General features: G+C 36.9%; 3 protein-coding genes across 5 annotated transcripts in view; 1 reads left to right on the top strand and 2 right to left on the bottom strand.

Annotated features, from left to right (window-relative positions):
• HBE1 (hemoglobin subunit epsilon 1) overlaps window positions 1-18,961 on the bottom strand; it is a 250,894-nt gene that overhangs the window by 74,339 nt on the left and 157,594 nt on the right. The window lies entirely within an intron of this gene.
• Window positions 4,549-5,487, bottom strand: LOC129008866 (olfactory receptor 51B5). The gene has a single exon (XM_054441322.1). It carries the CDS (start codon window positions 5,485-5,487, stop codon window positions 4,549-4,551), a length of 939 nt encoding a protein of 312 aa, XP_054297297.1.
• Window positions 11,759-18,848, top strand: LOC129008865 (olfactory receptor 51B6). Of its 2 annotated transcripts, XM_054441320.2 has the most exons (2): window positions 11,759-11,773; window positions 17,925-18,848. In XM_054441320.2, exons 1-2 carry the CDS (start codon window positions 11,759-11,761, stop codon window positions 18,846-18,848), a joined length of 939 nt encoding a protein of 312 aa, XP_054297295.2. The 2 variants fall into 2 exon arrangements, with proteins under 2 accessions (XP_054297295.2, XP_054297294.2); XM_054441319.2 differs by lacking the exon at window positions 11,759-11,773 and having other exon boundaries at window positions 17,910-18,848.

The following is an 18,961-nucleotide window of genomic DNA, read 5'->3' as shown; positions in this document are numbered from 1 at the left end:
GTTTAATTAGATCTCATTTGACAGTGTTTGCTTTTGTTGCAATTGTTTTTGACATTTTCATCATGAAATCTTTGCCTGTGTCTATGTCCTGAATGGTATTGCCTAGGTTTTCTTCTAAAGTTTTTATAGTTTTGGGTTTTACACTTAAGTTTTTAATGCATCTTGAGTTAATTTATGTATAAGGTGTAAGGAAGGGGTCCAGTTTCAATTTTCTGCATATGGCTAGCCAGTTCTCCCAGCACAATTTATTAAATAGGGAATCCCTTCCCCATTACTTGTTTTTACCAGGTTTGTTGAAGATCAGATTGTTTCAGATGCGCGGTCTTACTTCTGAGTTCTCCATTCTGTTCCATTAGTCCATGTGTCTGTTTTTGTATCAGTACCATGCTGTTTCAGTTACTGTCACCTTGTAGTATAATTTGAAGTTGGGTAAATCCTGTTGATTCTATTTTTCTGGAGAACCATGACTAACATAGGGCCATCTCATTTATTTTTGAGGCACTTTGTGACTAATCACTGTCATCTGTCAGTTTGGTGGCATGTACTTGAAATCTAGGGACACAAACTCCTAAATTTCCCATAAAATAAATTTTGTCTATGAGTTTATTAATAACAAGGACTGTGTCTAAGGATTTAGGCTATAAAATCAAAAACAGATTTACATTCTTTAATTGGACATGGAGACCTCTGGGTCCTTAATCATTTCTAATCATCCTTGCTGCCCAATTTAATACTCATAATCTAGTAAGTATCTTTAAATACATCACCTTTCATTTACCCTATAAAAATCTGCATCTCTGGTGAAGGAACCCAGCAATTATTCGCTAATGGGATGAATAAAGTTCATCTGCCCCTTATCTGGTATAAATTCATTTTATATAGGAGGAAAAGTGATCTGTAAACTCATTAGACCATACATATTTTTTCAGTGTGTCTCTAAGATTCTTCCATGTCTTCTTAATCATTTCTAAGATTGGCTTATTTAGTCTACAGAAATGCACTTAGCCTTTCATTTCCTGACTCAATTAAATATTCTTATGGTATATTATCCCTTCCAGCCCATACTATACAAGTATAATATTATTTGAAAAAGAAAGGATGGTATTTGGCAATGGTTTTTTTTAATGTATGTTCTTTTACACCTTAGATTTACCATAACTACATGCTACTTATTTATCTTAATAGGCACCATGAAATTTATTCCTCATGAGGTCCTTCTCTATGTAAGTTATATTCTTTCAGTCTTGAATGATCAAAAGCTGAATTACAGGCTTCACCTGCTGTAAGAAGGTGGTTCACCAGTTTCTTAGTCCACTGGGCCACTCTGAATTCTACTCTTCTTATGAATACAAACTTATGTGCAGTGTTTCCTGAGAGATAGTGTTATAAATAGGCTTCTTTTCCTAACTTTTAATTTAGGTTCAGGAGTACAAGAGCAGGTTTGTTACATATTTAAACTTGTATCACGAGGGTTTGTTGACTCAGGTATTAAGCCTAGTACCCTTTTGTTACTTTTCCTGATCCTCTCCCTCCTTTCACCCGCCACCCTCCAATAGGCCCCAGTGTGTGATGTTCCCCTCCATGTGTTCTCATCATTCAGCTCCCACTTATAAGTGAGTACACGTGGTATTTGGTTTTCTGTTCCTGTATTAATTTGCTAAGGCTTCTAATAGTACACAGCATTTTACCACAGGAAGACTTGTAGGAGATCACAGAAAGTTCTAAATTTTATGATAATACTAACATATTGTGTTTATGTTGATTGTTAAAATAGGTTTTGAATAGAAAAACATGTCTGCATGGATTTCCACCATGTAGCCTTCTGTATAAATAAGTTTGAGATAATTATTTAGTCTTCCCCCCCCCACCGATGTCCTGTGTCTGTATTCATCCTACAGCATCTTCTCAATGAATTTAGTTTCACACTTTCTTTCAAGTCAGAAATGAACTTCTTAAACAAGGGAAATAACTTCATAAATCATTCACCAAATGTCAACTTTCCTGCCATTTTTAGGTTCCATTTCCTGTATTTTAGAAAAAGAGGCAGCTCTTCTACCTAACAGTATTTTCCAGTTTTAAATATTAGTTAGAGAAGATTCACATATCTATAACTGAGACGATATAATTATTAATAGTCTTTGGTTATAAGTGACTGAAACTCAACTGAAACTAGGCTGAACAAAACAAATTACAAGAAGAGGAGTGTATTAGGCTGTGGAATCAAAAAAAGATTCAAACTGTCCTCCTTGTCACTGAGTCTCAGGAAAACATGGAATTAGGGATTTGAAGATTCTTTTTATTTCTTATCATTTCTTTATCCATAATTTACTCTAAATACTTATTATAGTTTGAAGTCACTTGCCCAATGAAAAACATTGTCATTAACAATTCTAAGCATTGCATTTTAGTAATTCTACCACAACAAAAGCATTACTCTTTTTTTTTTTTGCAATGTCATATTGAAAAATTCTTTTTAAAAAAGTTCTTCTACTGCAGTTAGGAGTTTGGAGATACAATGCAAAATATCAGTTTTCATAGGGAACAATATTTTTGGAGTAGAAGGAGGAGAAATTTTCAGAAAAAGGAAGTAGGTACTACTTCTATAAGCATTTTGGAATACAAGGCAAAAAGTAGAAGCCACTAAGGATAGACTATTTTAGTGGAGTACCAGTCACACTGGCCTTATAGTTAGAAGATATAAATTTGAATCATGACTATACCAATTAAAAATTTTATGCCTTTGGAGGGAATACTTAACTTTTTTATATTAAATTTTCCCATCAAGAAAACAGTGATAATATCTACCCCACAATATTTTTATGAATAAAATAAGTTGTGGATGTAGTAGAGCATAATTAAGGGATACATGTTTGGTTTTATGAATGACTGAAAGCAGGACAAAAACCTACCATCACATATATGCACTCACACTCAATTTAGTATTCAGACTGTGTTGCTCAGGTGACATGGAGTTACAAGGATAAAAAACATGATAAAGCTGTTTTTTTTTTATATGTTCAGTTCTTTCACAATTACATCTCTTAATGAAACAGAATATAAATGAAGATTGCAGTTTTTCTTAAGTTGGACTCTATGAGCAAAGCCTGAGATAGGGATTCAGATGTGTGCCATTTATTAATGAATGCTCTCAGGAGACAGGGAGCAAGGAAAAGCAGTGTAGACAGGGGAAGGAGGTAAGCAAGTGCATACTGAAGCTGGAGCTTAGCTTCAGAAGGCAAGAGGGTCAGTATTTGCCTATGGCCTGCTTCCTAAGGAGCAGGGGCCATTTTCTTCATGAGACATTTCCTACTGAGTTGAGAACAACCACCTGCGGAAAGCAGAAACATGAACAATGAGCAGCCAACATTCACAGGTGCACAGTTCTGTAAAATGATCGGGGTAAAACACCAAAGACATAAACAGTATCTTCTATATGGTCCCCTCTCTTGTCTCACTGAAGTATTATTTTTGCTCCAATTAAAGCATAATTAAGACATAACCTCCCTCTTTTTAGGATATTTTAAATTGAGTTATGGGTCCCTTCCTAACTCACCAGACAATTTTAATCAAATGAGAATGACATTGTTGTATTCTTTGGGAAATTTACACTTATTACATGGAATCAGAATGTATGTACAGAAAGCAATCATGCTTAAAAAAAAATGCAGAAACCTATTTATTTTGTTCCTCCAGACCTTTTTTCATAGCAAAAGGAGGGTGAAGGAACTGTCTCTTCCACTAATTCGGACTAGTCAGCCAGAGTAGATATCTGGGGATGGCCTCAACGTTGGAGCTAGCAACTATGGTAGTAGAATAAGAATGAGAGCAAGATAGAAGGAGGTGCTGACTGTGTCTACATCCTCTCATTTATCCATGATTCCTCTTCTCACATTTTTTTGTTACAAGTTTGTCAGAAAGTACTGTCTTGGGGAATAAATATGAGTTTATGGTTTTTGAGACAAATTCATTATCATTTGATGGAGGGAGGAGGTACCAACCAGACTGTTGAGATGATAAGTAATTAGGTCACTGATCAAAGATTATATTCTTTTTTGCAGGAAAATTCCTGGACTTCAGTGACCAAATTTATAGGTTCCCATTGTTTGTATGGACACCTGCAGAGAAATTCATAAGAGTTGGAAATTAGATTTGATATAGTAAACCAAACTCTATTCCATTTCACTCAAACCAACTAATAATTTTGTGTTTTTATGACTCTGTTCCTATCTGCTAACTTTATACCATGAAATAAACGTATGTTAGTTACATTATAGACATACCAATAGATGCCTAAGGTATTGTTATCACAATAATTTAGTGGAAAGCTTAGAGAAATATTCCATTTACAGGAATGCAACAAAAATTTGTACAAACTACATTTAGCTAAAGAGTTGGGTTTAAAGAGATACCTTAGGGAAACTTGAAGCTCTATTTTAACACCATTTTACCAAGTCATATGAGCATGCATGCTAGATATGAGACTTCTTTGCTCTCCTGCTAAATATTAGAGTTTTTACATTCTGCGAGAGTGACTGTGATGATTGGAGATCAGGTTCCAATTCTATGGGCAGTAAAAAGGTGAAGAATGGCATTCTGAATCTGCTTGGTCTTGACACTATATATTATAGGATTCATTAGTGGAGGGAACAGAAAATAGACATAGCTCATAATGAGGTGAACAATATGTGGAACCTGCTTTCCAAAACGATGAATCAGAGACAATCCAATCACTGTGACATAGAAAACCAGGACACAGCAGATATGGGAGACACAGGTATTGAGAGCCTTGGCCCTCTCCTCTCTGGAGGCAATGCTCAGGACAGTCTTGAGTATCAACACATAGGAGATGAAGATAATCAGAGAATCCAGCACAAATATAAAGACTACAAGCACAACTGGGTACGGTCGGTTGAAAGTGGTATCAGCACAGGCCAGTTTAATGACATCCTGGTGAAGGCAGAATGCATGTGAAAGAACATAGGAGTGACAATACAGAAAAAAATAGAGGGGTGTGATTGGGGGAACAACAGATACAAATCCCCTCATCAGAACTCCCAGCCCAATCTTCACTACTCGAGTATTAGTAAGTACGGAGGTATATCTAAGAGGGTTGCAGAAGGCAATAAAACGGTCATAGGCCATGGCAAGCAGAATGCCAGACTCGACAAAGGAAAGTGAGTGTATAAAGTAGGCCTGGGAAAAGCAGGCTGCACTTCCAATCTCCCTGTGATCCAGCCAGAGGACTCCCAGCACTGTGGGCATTGTGGTCAGGGTCAGCCCCAGGTCTGTGGCAGCCAGCATGGCCAGAAAGAAGTACATGGGCTCATGAAGATTGTGATCTCCCTTAATGAGAAGAAGGAGGGTGCCATTGCCAAAAAGGACGGATATATACATGAACAAGAAAAATACGGAAATCCAGTGATGAGCTGCCTCCAAGCCTGGAAAACCAGTCAACAGGAAGGGATGGGAGCTGCCGTTGGATGACATCCTGGGTTTATATAGAAGAAATGTCTTTCTGTTTCTGTTATTACCACAGTGCACAGTTCTACCTTCAAGGTATCACTTCGACTATATCATTCTCAGAATTTTTTCCTGAAGATAATAATGACATCAATATAAGTGATTGTTTCTCAAAATACATTCTTAGGGTTACCCATACTATTTGTATTCTTAACTGCACATTCCAGGATCTATCTCCTACCTACTTAATCAAATTCTTGGAGTTTCAACTGTTTATATGCATTTAAGCATTCTCTTCAGAAAAAAAAATTATGTAAACTTCAACTTCTAAACTGTTACCCTTAACTATGCAGATTTTAAAGAATTCATATTCTATGGGGCATTCAAGGGGATTTCAAGAAAGCTAACACTAATTTTTTTCTGGTCTACCACCTAAACCTGTAATTGCCTTCACAGTAGTGATCCCTAATCCACATTTTCCTGTATGTAAAGACTTACCTGAATTATCAGCTAAAGTCTCAACAGCCAAGAAAGAAAAGTGTGGGAAGAGAAACTCTGACACTACCACTGCAGCTAAGGAGCAGACAGATTGAGAAAGAGACACTTGGCCTCCAGATTTCATGGACTAGTGATGGGGAACAGACATTCACGATTAGTGTGAATTACCCTCTTGTAGAATCCTTCAGTACTACTCACTACTTGTGACAATGGCTCAGTCTAATTGTAAGTTAGATAATCATAGACTTTGGGGCTGGAATAAATGATTAGGCCAGCCAAAGACATCACTTATAATAGTGTATCTCCTTCAGTTTAAACATCTAACTGTTTCTTATTTACAAGTAGTGTCTTTTCCTTTTTTAATTATTTTTCCGTAGGCCTACTGAAGTAATTCTCTGGAATCTGACCTCTCTCATTTCAAGTTCTCCATTTGTATTTAAACATCCATCTTCCTGGTTTCCTTCCCTTTATCCCCAGCCATAGGCTTCTGAATCTGTTCTCCCCAAACTGAGTGAGAGCTATTTCACTGCTTAAACAGGGTGCTGTCTTTTACTGAAGAGAAGAGATTAGTCCTTTGAGAAGGTTTTAATATTCCTTCTGCCACTAGACTAGGGGCTTCTTGCATATAGACATGGTGTTTATTTGCTTTGCTCAACACCTGGCAAAGTATCTAACATGTGACCGATATACATTTCTTAGTTCACCTAATATTTTTGAACATGCATCATGTGACAGCCATGACATTTAAAGCTCTCTGGAATTAAATGGTAATAAGACAAAGTCCCTAATCTTATAAACCATAAATTAAGTTGAAAAATAAATAAGACAATTTTAAACAAGTATAAATGCAAGTTTAACATAAAACAGTACTACTTGATGTAGATTAATTGGATGGTATTGTATACAAGATAGTATAGCAGTTTGAGGGGCCTAGAACTGCACCTATGAGGAGGTCCCATTTGAGCTGAGACCTCAATACAAAAGAAAACCTGACCGTATACAGACCTAGAGGAAGACTGTTTCAGAGGGAAAATCAGTATGACTGGCATTTGATAAGAAAACAGGAGAGGGACAATAGATGATGTCAAAGAAGCAGGTAGTAATCAAGTGTCATAGGGCCTTATAGACCACCATGGAATTTTTGTTTTGTTTTGTTTTTACTATAAATGTAGTAAAGACATTAGGAAACTTTGAAAATCATAATAGAAAATAGTGTGGTGATATATTCTGATTTGTATTTTTAAATTACTCACTTAGACTGCTATGTGAAGAATACTAAGCAGCAGACAAGAAAAGAGATGAGTTAGAAAGCTATTTTAAAAATCCATATGAAGAGTGATGGTGACCTTGACTAGGAGAGAAGCAGGGGAAATAAAAAAAAGAGAAAAATAGAAAAACTTAAACAGATCCAGATGCGTATTTGAAGTAGTGCCAAGATTTGCTGATATATTAAAAATGGGAGTGAGGGAAAAATGAAATGAGGTTTCCCCTAGATTTCTGTTTGAACAAATGAAAGAATGGTGAAGCCATTTACTCAAAATGGAAGTCTGAGGGGGATACATATTTACTTGTGTGAGGAAATCGAGTCATTAGTAAATATAGCTGAATTAGAGCAAATCCATCCCTTGCTTTTTTTTCTTGTCACATACCAGAACAACTTCTTGAAGTTGTTTTTATCCTAAACTAAAAAGATGGTCATATCCAAATATACCCCTTCAGAGTTACTTTGTCAGTGTAAGGCACTACCCTAAAGATGCCACCAAAGGAAATGATCCTCTTACCTTCCACCCATAAAGATGAGATCTAACTGTAATAGTTTCAGTGAAGAGATGCCAGACAACTGGGCATGAGGCAACAACTCAGCACTTTTGGCTTGATGTTAAGGAATAAAAAATTGAAAGAATCATTTTTCAGCATCCATATTCTGTCCTAGGACTGAGAGACATAAACCAGAATTCAGTGCCTATTGAACATACAATGAGTGATGTATATTCTTCAGTTACTAGATGCAAAGATAATCCAGCTTAGCTCCTCCCCCTTCTGTGTTCTATGTACAACTTCATTTCTCTGTCAACACTCTTACTTCTCTGACGTTTCAGCAATAATCTCCTTTAACCTAATCTTTCACTGTATCTCAACTTTGTGAAAAATTCCTTCTTATAAGAGAATATGCAGCACAAGTGGTGACTCACTACAGGGAAAGCTAACCAAAGTGTAAGGCAATGATTGTGTTTTGCCAGTAATAACCTGCAACTTAAAGTTTCCCCTTCTCCATTCCCAAGAATTCCATGCAGACATACCTGGTAATGCAGCTATAATAGTGATCTATGGAATCACTCTGCTTTGTTTTGTGGAAAATTCTTGTGTCCTCAGCTAGTTGTGGCTCTTGGTTTCTGAGAAGAAAGACAATGACAGAAGAGATAAAAGCTGAGGAAAAAAATATATAGGGAAGGAAAGAGATCACAAAGACTGAGGATAGAAGCAAGAAGAAGATTCTATAATGGAACACCTAGAAAATCAGATAAGCTTCTAACATTTACAGCCATAATTTTTCTCTTCTTTGTTTAAAAAGCAAAACCTAGTAGAATAAGAGGTGCCTTCCTGTTCATCTCTTAGAAAGGAAAGGAGACATATGAGAGGGTCAATCATATTCACATCACTGAGTACAGAAGGTCTTAGGTAGTTGGTTGGTAGCACTTGGAATTGCTTTTGAAGTTCTATCAACTTCAGGCTGAAATCTGCACACACATCCAAAGCTGTGGGCTATTGAGATCCTTCACTTCTTCTCCTTATCTTTTTCTGGAGAGCTTATAGAGGAGTCTCCTAGTACACTCTTTATATATCTAGGAGTATTTCACCGTACTCCCAGGTACCATAACTTGATTGATGGTAAGGAGGCGCAGGGTTATTGTGTCTTGCCTAAAGACTCAGATCATGTTGTTCCTTCTCAACATCTGTTAAGAGAAGCAGTCACTGTGGTTATTAATAAAGACAGCACCTTCCCAGATGTCTCCCTTTTATAGCCAATTTGGATCTTAAGAAATATTTACTGTGTATCAACTCCTCCTTAGAGGGAGCTAGAACACTTAATTAGTCCCCCCAAACTTTTAAATAATCTTTTTCCAAATAAGTTACTGGCCGAATCAAGCCACTGGTAGGAACTTTATGTGTGGGGAATCAGAGAGCCTGTCTTCATAGCCCCAGCAGACTCTGGTATCACCTTTGGGAGGTAATTTATTCCCTACATTTACTTCAAAGGTCAAATCTTTCCTAGTTTATCTCAAGAGAAAGCTATATATCTTCTTGGCCTATGTAACCTGAATTTCTACTATATTTCCTGCTTGGTTTAGATCACAGAAAGCTTGAAAGCAGAGAGCTAGATAGACTAGAGTCAATATAATAAAATTCAGGCAGCCTTCTCTAGTACCCAATGTGAACACACAATCTGCAGTTATCACTAACTATTCCCTTGTTGAGTTTAGCCTACCAGAAGTTTTCTCTTTTCCAGGGGATGCAGCAGGCATACCCATCGCATGGTGCTTCAGCCAAGCACACCATGTCACTTTAGTCCCAGGGACTATAATATTTTTGGTTTTCCCTCCCATCCTGACAGGAACCACTCTGCCTATTACTGGTTTTAAGGGGAAATATATTACCAGAAGAACAAATTTCCTTTCAATAAACAGCTGAATAAATTATTCAGCTGTTACTATGCTTTGTTATAATTAATGTAATGATTAATGCAAATCGAAGACTATCACTAACTGTTATGAATTGAATCATGTCCCAACCCAAAATTCATATATTAAAGTACTAACCACTAGTACCTGAGAATGTGGCTGTATTTAGAGACAGGGTCTTGAAAGAAGTGATTAAGTTAAAATGAGGTTATTAGGGTGTATCTTAATTGAATATGACTTGTGTCCTTATAGGAAGAGGAAATTTGGATATGGATAGATACAAAGGGAAAACCGTGTGAATACACAGGGAGAAGATGGCCATCTACAAGCCAAGGAGAGAGGCCTCAGAAGAAACCAACCCTGCCAACACCTTGACTCTGCACTTCTAGCCTTCAGAACTTATGGGAAAATTAGTTTCTGTGGTTTAAGCCATGCAGCCTATGGTACTTTGTTATGGAAGCACTAGAAAATTCTCTAGCAATGTAAACATGGGCAAGCTACTTAACCTTTTCAATACTGAATGTATATTTAGGCATAAACTTAATAAATATGTTTAGAAATTAATGCTGCCTATTACAAAATGCTGATGATAGACCTGGACAGGCTTATAAGACATTCTTGGACATTGTATAAACATATGTATTCATTTATTTGATAAAAAGACTTGCACATGAGTGTTCATAAAAGCTTTTTTTTTTTTTTTTCTTTTTTGGTCATTGCTAAAGACTGGGAACAACCCAAATGTTCTTCAATAGGTGAATAGATACACTGTGGTACAACTTGCAGGAGATTGCTGCTTAGCAATAAAAAATAACAAACTATTAACACATGGAACTAGTGGATATATCTTAGAAAAATTCTGCTTAGTGAAAAAAAAAAGCCAATGATTTCATCTATGTAGCTTTACTGAAATGGTAAAATTATTGATATGGAAATCAGCAGTTGCTAGGGTTCAGAGATAAAGGGAGAAGGAAAAGGAAGAAGGGTGGATGTTTCTAAAAAGAAGTAGTATGAGGAAGCCTTGTGGAGATAGGTTTAGTCTGTATTTTGACAGTGGTGGTATGCACATTAATCTAAATAGGTAATAAAATTGCATAAAACTATACACATACACACAAATATATCAGTGCATGTAAAACTAATGGAATTGAAATAATCTGTGTGGATCATATCAATGTCAATTTGCTGGTTCCGACAGTTATTCAAGATGTAACCACTAGGTAAAAACTGATTGAGCTGTCCACAGGATCTCCCTTTATATTTTTTGCAGCTTCTTATGAATCTATAATTATTTCAAAATAAAAGGTTAAGAAAACAAATGCCCTTAAAGTGAAGGGTTTATTTATTTATTTGCTTTTTTATATGGAAACTTTACTGACACTCCAGATAAGCATCAGTCTCTGTGAAACTTTGGTGACCACAGGTGCAGTTGAAAACCAGTAAAACCCAGCAGATATTTTTGGAATATCTGGATAATATGTTCATTGGCCTGTAAGTGATGAGAACTGAAATTAGATTGGATATATCAATCTGAAAGGTCTTGGAAAATGGCCTCCAAATATAAGATATTAACAAAGAAATTGTTGCAGACATGAGATATGTAGTCCATAATCCCCTTTAGAGAAAGACTTTCTGGTCGGGCACAGTGCCTCAAGCCTGTAATCCTAGCACTTTGGGGGGTGAGGCAGGTGGATCATCTGAGGTCAGGAGTTTGAGACCAGCCTGGCCAACATGGCGAAACCCCGTCTCTACTAAAAATACAAAAATTAGCCAGGCATGGTGGCGGGCGCCTGTAATCCCAGCTACTCAGGAGGCTGAGGCAGGAGAATTGCTTGAACCCGGGAGGCGGAAGTTCCAGTGAGCCAAGATTATATCACTGCACTCCAGCCTTGGCGAAAAAGCGAGACTCTTACAAAAAAAAAAAAAAAAAAAAGAGAGAGAGAGAGAAAGACTTCCTGCCTTGCTCTGGGAATGTGGTCAGCAGACAGTCTTCAACTCTCAGCTCATACAGGACCCTCAGCTGCACAGAACCACTTTGCCCAAAGCCAAGACCTCCCTGGGGCAACTCACATCTGATGACTAAGTAAGTCAGGGTTTTGAAAACCTGGCCATTTCCCCGAATGTGGGGTAATATTGTTGGGTAATACTTGCTCCAGAGCTTTCTCCTAGATTGGTCAAGCCTTTGCCAGCCTGTATCTCAGTTTGATTTCTTCCTCTGACCAATCCTACCTCCTCTTTCTTTCTTTCAAAGGTACTGCTTTCTAGTAAATACAATTGTCACATGGCTTGGTTATCTGTGAATGCATATATTTGGTTGTTTAACAAGAATATAAATGTTCTGGATAGGGAGCTACTATAAAATATATCATCACACAGGTGATACCATGCCTGTTTCTGCTAACAAGATAATGTTGTAACTATGTGAAACGGTGCAAGAGGGTGGATCCAGCTATGGCTGTGATTTCCAGGGTCATTCTGGGAGCAAAAAATAATGGAGGCTAATCAAAGGCACAAAACTAATCTGGGCATGAAAATTTTTGATCCCCACCCTCATACCATAGGCAAAATTCAATTTATAGTGAACAGTTAAATAAAGATATTATAAGGTAACAGAGTGATTTTTATTCATTTATTTAGGATTTAAGATGCCTTAACTATTACACACAAATAAAAACCATAAATAAATCTGAATAGAAATTAAAAACTTATTTTTGTGAAAATTATTAAGAGAATACAAATGTCAGGTATAAGTTGTAAATGTGCTATAGTTATATCTGGCACAAGAGTTATATCAATAATTTATAAATAAAACCCCAAAATCAATAAGAGAATAATAGACAAGCTACTTGTTTTCTGAAATGGGTAAAAGGCTGAAAAAGGTACTTTACAAAGGAGGCCAGTGATCAATAAATATATGAAAATGTGTGCACTGTTATTCATTATCAAGGAAATGCAAATCAAAATTACAATGAGATACCAGTACACGCGCAGTAGAATCGCTTCTTAAAAAACCCCAAAACACCTAGTGTTGTTAAAGATGTAAACCAGCTGAAACTCTTGTGAACTGTTAGTGGAATATATTTTTAACAAATTATCATTTTAGAAAGTATTTGATAGTATCTACTGTAGATAAGCATATGTTTATCAAAGGAATTGTATTCCTATGATGAGACCTAATAGAAATTCATATGTATACGCACAAAAACCAACAATCAAATAAACATGTAGCAGAATTATCTAAGTAGCATTCTGTGACAGCCCCAACTATTACTGTTAACTATCAAGAGCACCAGGGTAAGTATGGGGTATATTCATACAACGGGAATATCATATAGGAATGAAAATGAACAAACTACTATTACATAAAAATACACAGGTATTTCTCAAAAACATAATGATGAGCATAGAATTAAGACTATAATTCCACTTACATAAAGGTGACAACTTAATAAAACTAATCTGGAAGGTGAACTTGAAAGGAGTGCAAAGGAATTTTTGAGGTATTGGTAAAGTTCTAGCTCTTGTTCTGAGTGGCAACTATGTGAGTGAACTTATTCTGCAACAAATTCATTGAGCTAGACCTTTATGATGTGTTCACATTTCTTTATGTAAATTAACCTTAATAATTTTTTTTACTAAATAACAAGAGGTTCATTGAAGCCCTTTCTGCTCTCTGTAATATACTTTCTCAATAGTCTTTTCATCATCATTGTATCAGTAATCAAATATTTAATTTAATTTATCAACCATTAAATTAAATCTCACCATTTGCTGAATGAGAAAAATAATGTATTTGTGTGTTCATTGTATATCCTTTATACATACATCTGTACTACTACTTACAGATGTTTAAAAAATCTATTTGCTAAGCAGAATAGTGTTCATGAGATAGTGGTTTAATTTGGAAGTGAAAATTGCTCTCTATCAATCAGAGAAATATTAAATTGCCTGTAAGATCATCTATCTCCAATAGGAGAAATTGGGGAATATAACATTGATTCGATGGTTTAATCACTTGAACATCTATGTGCCATAAAATTATGAAAGATAGAGTCTGTTTCTCACACAGTTCACTGTGCAATAAGGGAAGATAATCCAAAATGCAAATAATTAAAATAAGTTTAATTGGTTATGACAGAGATGACAATATTTGACATGAGTTGTTTATTAAATGTTGAGTAACATTTCAAGTGCTTTCTCTTTAAATCACACCACAAAATAACTTTATGTGATGGCAATTATTATATGCGTTTTACAGGTAAGGACTATGAAATGCAATGAGATAAAATAATTCCAAAGTAGCACAGCAAGAGCCAAAGCCACAATGTAGACAAAATATTCAACTTCCAACAGAGGAAAACCTCCAGTAAAAGCCAGGACAGAGACAGAGACCTGGGTTGTGCTGTTCAAAGCCCAATACCCACAAGGCTGAGGGCACAAATAATAGAGAAAAAGATGGAAGGAAGGAGGTAGGGAGAGAGGGAAGAGAGGGAGCAGAAGAGGGAGGAAGAGAGGGAGCAGAAGAGGGAGGGAGGGATGGAGCAGAAGAGGGAAGGAGGGAGGGAGCAGAAGAGGGAGCAGAAGAGGGAGGGAGGGAAGAACAATAATTATCTAAATCAGGAATGGTCTCTGGGGAGGAGCTTCTAAAATAAATGTTCCTACCAGCCAGGCTCATGTGCAGATTCTGAAAAGATGATGCCCAAATCTTTCATACGGCTAAAGATGTGAGATACATGACTATGGAACTGAAGAATGGAAGGGAACAAAGTTTCAGGTCAGTGAGGGTATTTAATGAATCTCCTTTGTAAGATCTCATTGCAGGAACCAAGGCAAAGAAAGACAGGGAAATCGAAGCTGATTTCTTAGCAAGAGAAAAGTCATAGTGTTTTCTGCTAAGAGTAGATATATATAGTAGGCATGGGTCCTAAAGACTCCCTGACATCTCTAAAACTTGGTTTGAGAGTTACCTCTTCAAATGTAAAAAAGTGAAGGATACATTCTGGAACACATAAGGCAAGCAATTCTAGGAACAAACCAGAGCATGGGTGTTGACTCAGGAATGAATTATGGGGTTGTAGTCATTTCTCTCCACCTGACTGATTCTTTAATCTCTCTGGCTTCTATTCTAACCCTGAGAGTCCCCCTGCCCCCAACCCCATGTCTTTTACCCTAGAAGTCCAGATAAGTGCCAAATATAGCATCAACTCTTCCAAACGCTTGAGGAGGTATACCTCTGTAATCATCAGAGGTTCATATACTTTCTAGAAAAAAAGTCACTATCTGACCATATGACTAACAAACCAATTCAAAATTAAGCTTGGACGGAGCTTGGGTTATGTGTGCCTCTGGATCAGGGGTAGAGATTCACATAGCTGTGTGACTTTAGCACCTGGAAAAGTTTATATTGTGTAATAGGCATCCACTACTCTTCATCTTCTTTTGCCTGCTTTCTTCTAGTCGCACTGGCAGCTGATTAGATAGTACCCACCCAGACGGAGGGTGGGTGGGTCTGCCTCTCCCAGTCTACTGACTCAAATGTTAATCTCCTTTGGCAACACCCTTACAGCACTCCCAGGAACAATACTTTGCATCCTTCAATCCAATCAAGTTTGCACTCAATATTAACCATCACAGAAAGGATAATAGCCAAACGTAAGGGGGTAAAAAAAGGATGGAGAGATTAAGTGCTGGAGACAGAAAAGAGTGTCAGGAAAAGTGAAGGAAAAAAGCCGAAGGGAAGGTGAGAGAATATATGAAAGTTAACATCTGAATGGGCTCCTGCTGAGGTGTCTGCATAGAGCCATCAGTTTATGCGGCAGAGTTTGAGACTTTGAGAATGAGTTTCTCATTAATAAAAACTCAAGTCTATTCTATGACAGAGACCCTGGAAGAGGGTGAATGGCTGTAGGGATGAGGCAAAGGTTTTAGATTTTTATCCCCTCTGAAACTCACAGATCATCTCATGTACCACAAAAGCAACTGTTGAATCGAGTGAAAGCACTCAGTTTTCAATATGAAAACAGACAAGACAAACAGCTATTTTAAGGATTCTACCCAAAAACTGAGGTGTATATAATGCCCCAGTCCAATACTTGACACACGGTAGAAATTCAACAATTATTTGTTTCATACATTTGTTTCTCAGCTTTATTTTCCGTATCTGGTATTCCTACTCCTGTTTTTTTTTCATTTATTTATCAATTATATGTTTATTTAGTAGTAATATAACACAATTAACTAGATTAATGTTCTGTATTATCTTTTCCCTCCCAGCTTTATTTAGGTATATTTAAAATTTGCTAAGAAAGCAGACCTCACATATTTTTACTACCAAAAAAATTAAAGTTATTATGTGAGGTGATAGATATGTTAATTAGTTTTATTATGGTAATCATTTAACAATGAATATCTATAATAAAACAATAAGTTATATACCTTATGTACAATTTTTATTTGCCATACCTGCTTCTTTAATCCTGCATAAGCTGAGTATTGTCTGAACCTTTCACTAGCAGGCAGATTGAGCAATTATACCTCCTTTTCTCACTTTTTGAGGACAGAGTTGCTTTCCCCTCTACTTCCCTCAGTCCCAATGCCCCAGGCTCAATGTTACTTTTAGCTATGTCAGAAGTTCCCACACTGGTACATCAATCTTTTCTCCTTTCCCTTTCCCACCCAGACATATCACCTTTTATCTGCTGATTAAATAAAAATATTAAACTATAGTTTCTCTAAAGTCAAACACAGGCTCCTAAAAACCCCATCATCATCTTATATCTGTTCCCAAGGCTTCCATGAAAAAAATGAAATCATTTGACACACCTCTGGGTGAATAATCCTGACATGTACTCACTAGAGAAAGAGAAAGGAGGTGCTTCTCTGAAACAATAAAAAAAAACACAAAAATAAAAAAATTATCCACTCTTTACAAAACATTTCCTGTACTTTGTGTCATGAGAATGACTGAGAAGACAGAAATCACTAGTAGTGTTTACAGGTTAGGTAACCAAATCTCAAGATTAAATGACTTTCCCAAGATTATTATTGTTAGAAAGAGCAGAGCTGAAACTTCAAAAAATTCTTCTGAAGATGAAAGTCCAGTAATCTTGGATGCATTTTTTTCACGGACAGAAAGAGGTCTTGTAAGTCATGCATAAATTTACATCAATATGCTCTTTCAATAGTATATGAGATGTAGAGTCCAAACCAACCATAAGAGAAGGTGGGCCTGTTTTCTCTGGCTCATGCCACAATTTATGTATTCTCAGAGGTTGGCTGCCTGCACCAGCTGAAATCTTAGAATTCTAATGAGTCATAGAGCCTTCTCACTTTTGTCAAATCCCATCAGATTCCATAGTTTTTTAAAAAAAATTCTCCTTGATCTTGCCTAAATTTTTATTTTTGCATCACCAAGTGGGTGATATGCAACAGTAGTTTGGTGCTATTATCAATTACTGCTTTCAAATGCTTATCATCAAATCCACATTTTACTGCTTATTCTTCAATTTATATTGTGAAAATTTGAATTCTTTGAAGCAGCATATCAATAACTAGGGTTATAAAGCTGGGCAACATAGAGTTCTATGTGCTTTGGAAACACACACAGATAAGTCACTCTTATGTCATTTTCTAACTACCCAAAAGTCTCTGGAGCTTCATCATTTGAATTTTCCCTCCAGACATATTGAAGAAAAGTCAATCTCTGAAATTTACTATTTTATTGTATTTGTTCATATATTTCTTACTTGTGTATTTGTTTTTCCATATAATGTTTATATCTTCTTTTCCAATAGTGCTTAGAATCATTTTTCTACTGATCTTTTAGGTCTCACATAGTCTGGGAAACCTTTACATCCACCCTATAATACCACCAGTCAGGATGAAGAGCACCATGAAAAGTGACCTGTAAGTTTCAGGCCATTACAGCACTATTCAAATATAGTGATTTCTTCTTTCGTTTTGTTTTTATTTTCTGGGTTATATGATTTACAATGAATTTAACAACATTTATTCTGCATGAATAGCTGTATCCCCAACGTATTATCCAATAATCTTACACAGAGTAAACCCTAAATAATATCTTCTTTATACATTCTATTTTCCCATACCTAGGATCTCCCAGGAATGACTAAATTATCATCCTTGCTGTCACTGAAAGTCAGAACTGGTGAACATCTTATGAACAGGTAGAATTCTCAAGGAGCAACTTTTATACAACTGATTACTACTGCTTTACCTGGAGTAAATATTTACCTCTTTGCAAAGCTGGCAATGGGGCTCAATAAGTCTGCTTCCACCTTCCAGCTTACTGGCTTCCCAGGCATGGAGAAAGCACATCACTGGATACTCATCCCATTATTGGTAGCCTACATCTCCATACTTCTTGGCAATGGCACTCTTCTCTTTCTCATCAGGAATGATCATAACCTCCATGAGCCCATGTACTATTTCTTAGCTATGTTGGCAGCTACAGACCTCGGAGTGACATTGACCACAATGCCCACAGTGCTAGGTGTTCTGTGGTTAGATCACAGGGAGATTGGCCATGGAGCCTGCTTCTCTCAGGCCTATTTTATCCATACTCTTTCTGTCATGGAGTCAGGTGTCTTGCTTGCCATGGCTTATGACCGTTTCATTGCCATCCGCAACCCCTTAAGATATACCTCTATCCTGACCAACACCCAGGTAATGAAGATTGGTGTAGGGGTATTGACAAGGGCTGGTCTGTCCATTATGCCAATAGTTGTTCGCCTACACTGGTTTCCCTATTGTCGATCCCATGTACTCTCCCATGCTTTCTGTCTACACCAAGATGTCATCAAGCTAGCCTGTGTTCACATCACCTTCAACCATCTCTATCCAGTTGTAGTTTTATTTGCAATGGTCTTGTTGGACTTTCTCATCATCTTTTTCTCCTACATTTTGATTCTCAAGACTGTCATGGGCATTGGTTCTGGAGAAGAAAGGGCCAAGGCCCTCAACACATGTGTCTCTCATATCTGCTGCATCCTGGTCTTCTATGTCACTGTAGTTTGTCTGACATTTATTCATAGGTTTGGAAAGCATGTTCCTCATGTCGTTCACATCACAATGAGCTACATCTACTTCCTTTTCCCACCTTTTATGAACCCATTTATCTATAGCATTAAAACTAAGCAGATTCAGAGTGGCATACTTCGCTTATTCTCTCTGCCTCACTCTAGAGCATGACATTGTTTCACTGGTCTCTGAGGAATAATTCAGGGAACCTGGACAGGGTGACAATGTTGCTCGCATAAGTAACTAGGGAAAGTCATTTCAATGAGAACTAATCAATCCCTCAG

The sequence above is a fragment of the Pongo pygmaeus genome, chromosome 9 (assembly GCF_028885625.2).
Source record: "Pongo pygmaeus isolate AG05252 chromosome 9, NHGRI_mPonPyg2-v2.0_pri, whole genome shotgun sequence".
In the NCBI taxonomy this organism is placed as follows: Eukaryota; Metazoa; Chordata; class Mammalia; order Primates; family Hominidae; genus Pongo; species Pongo pygmaeus.
Note: the sequence above shows the minus strand (reverse complement) of the source record. Positions and strands in the feature narration are given on the sequence as shown.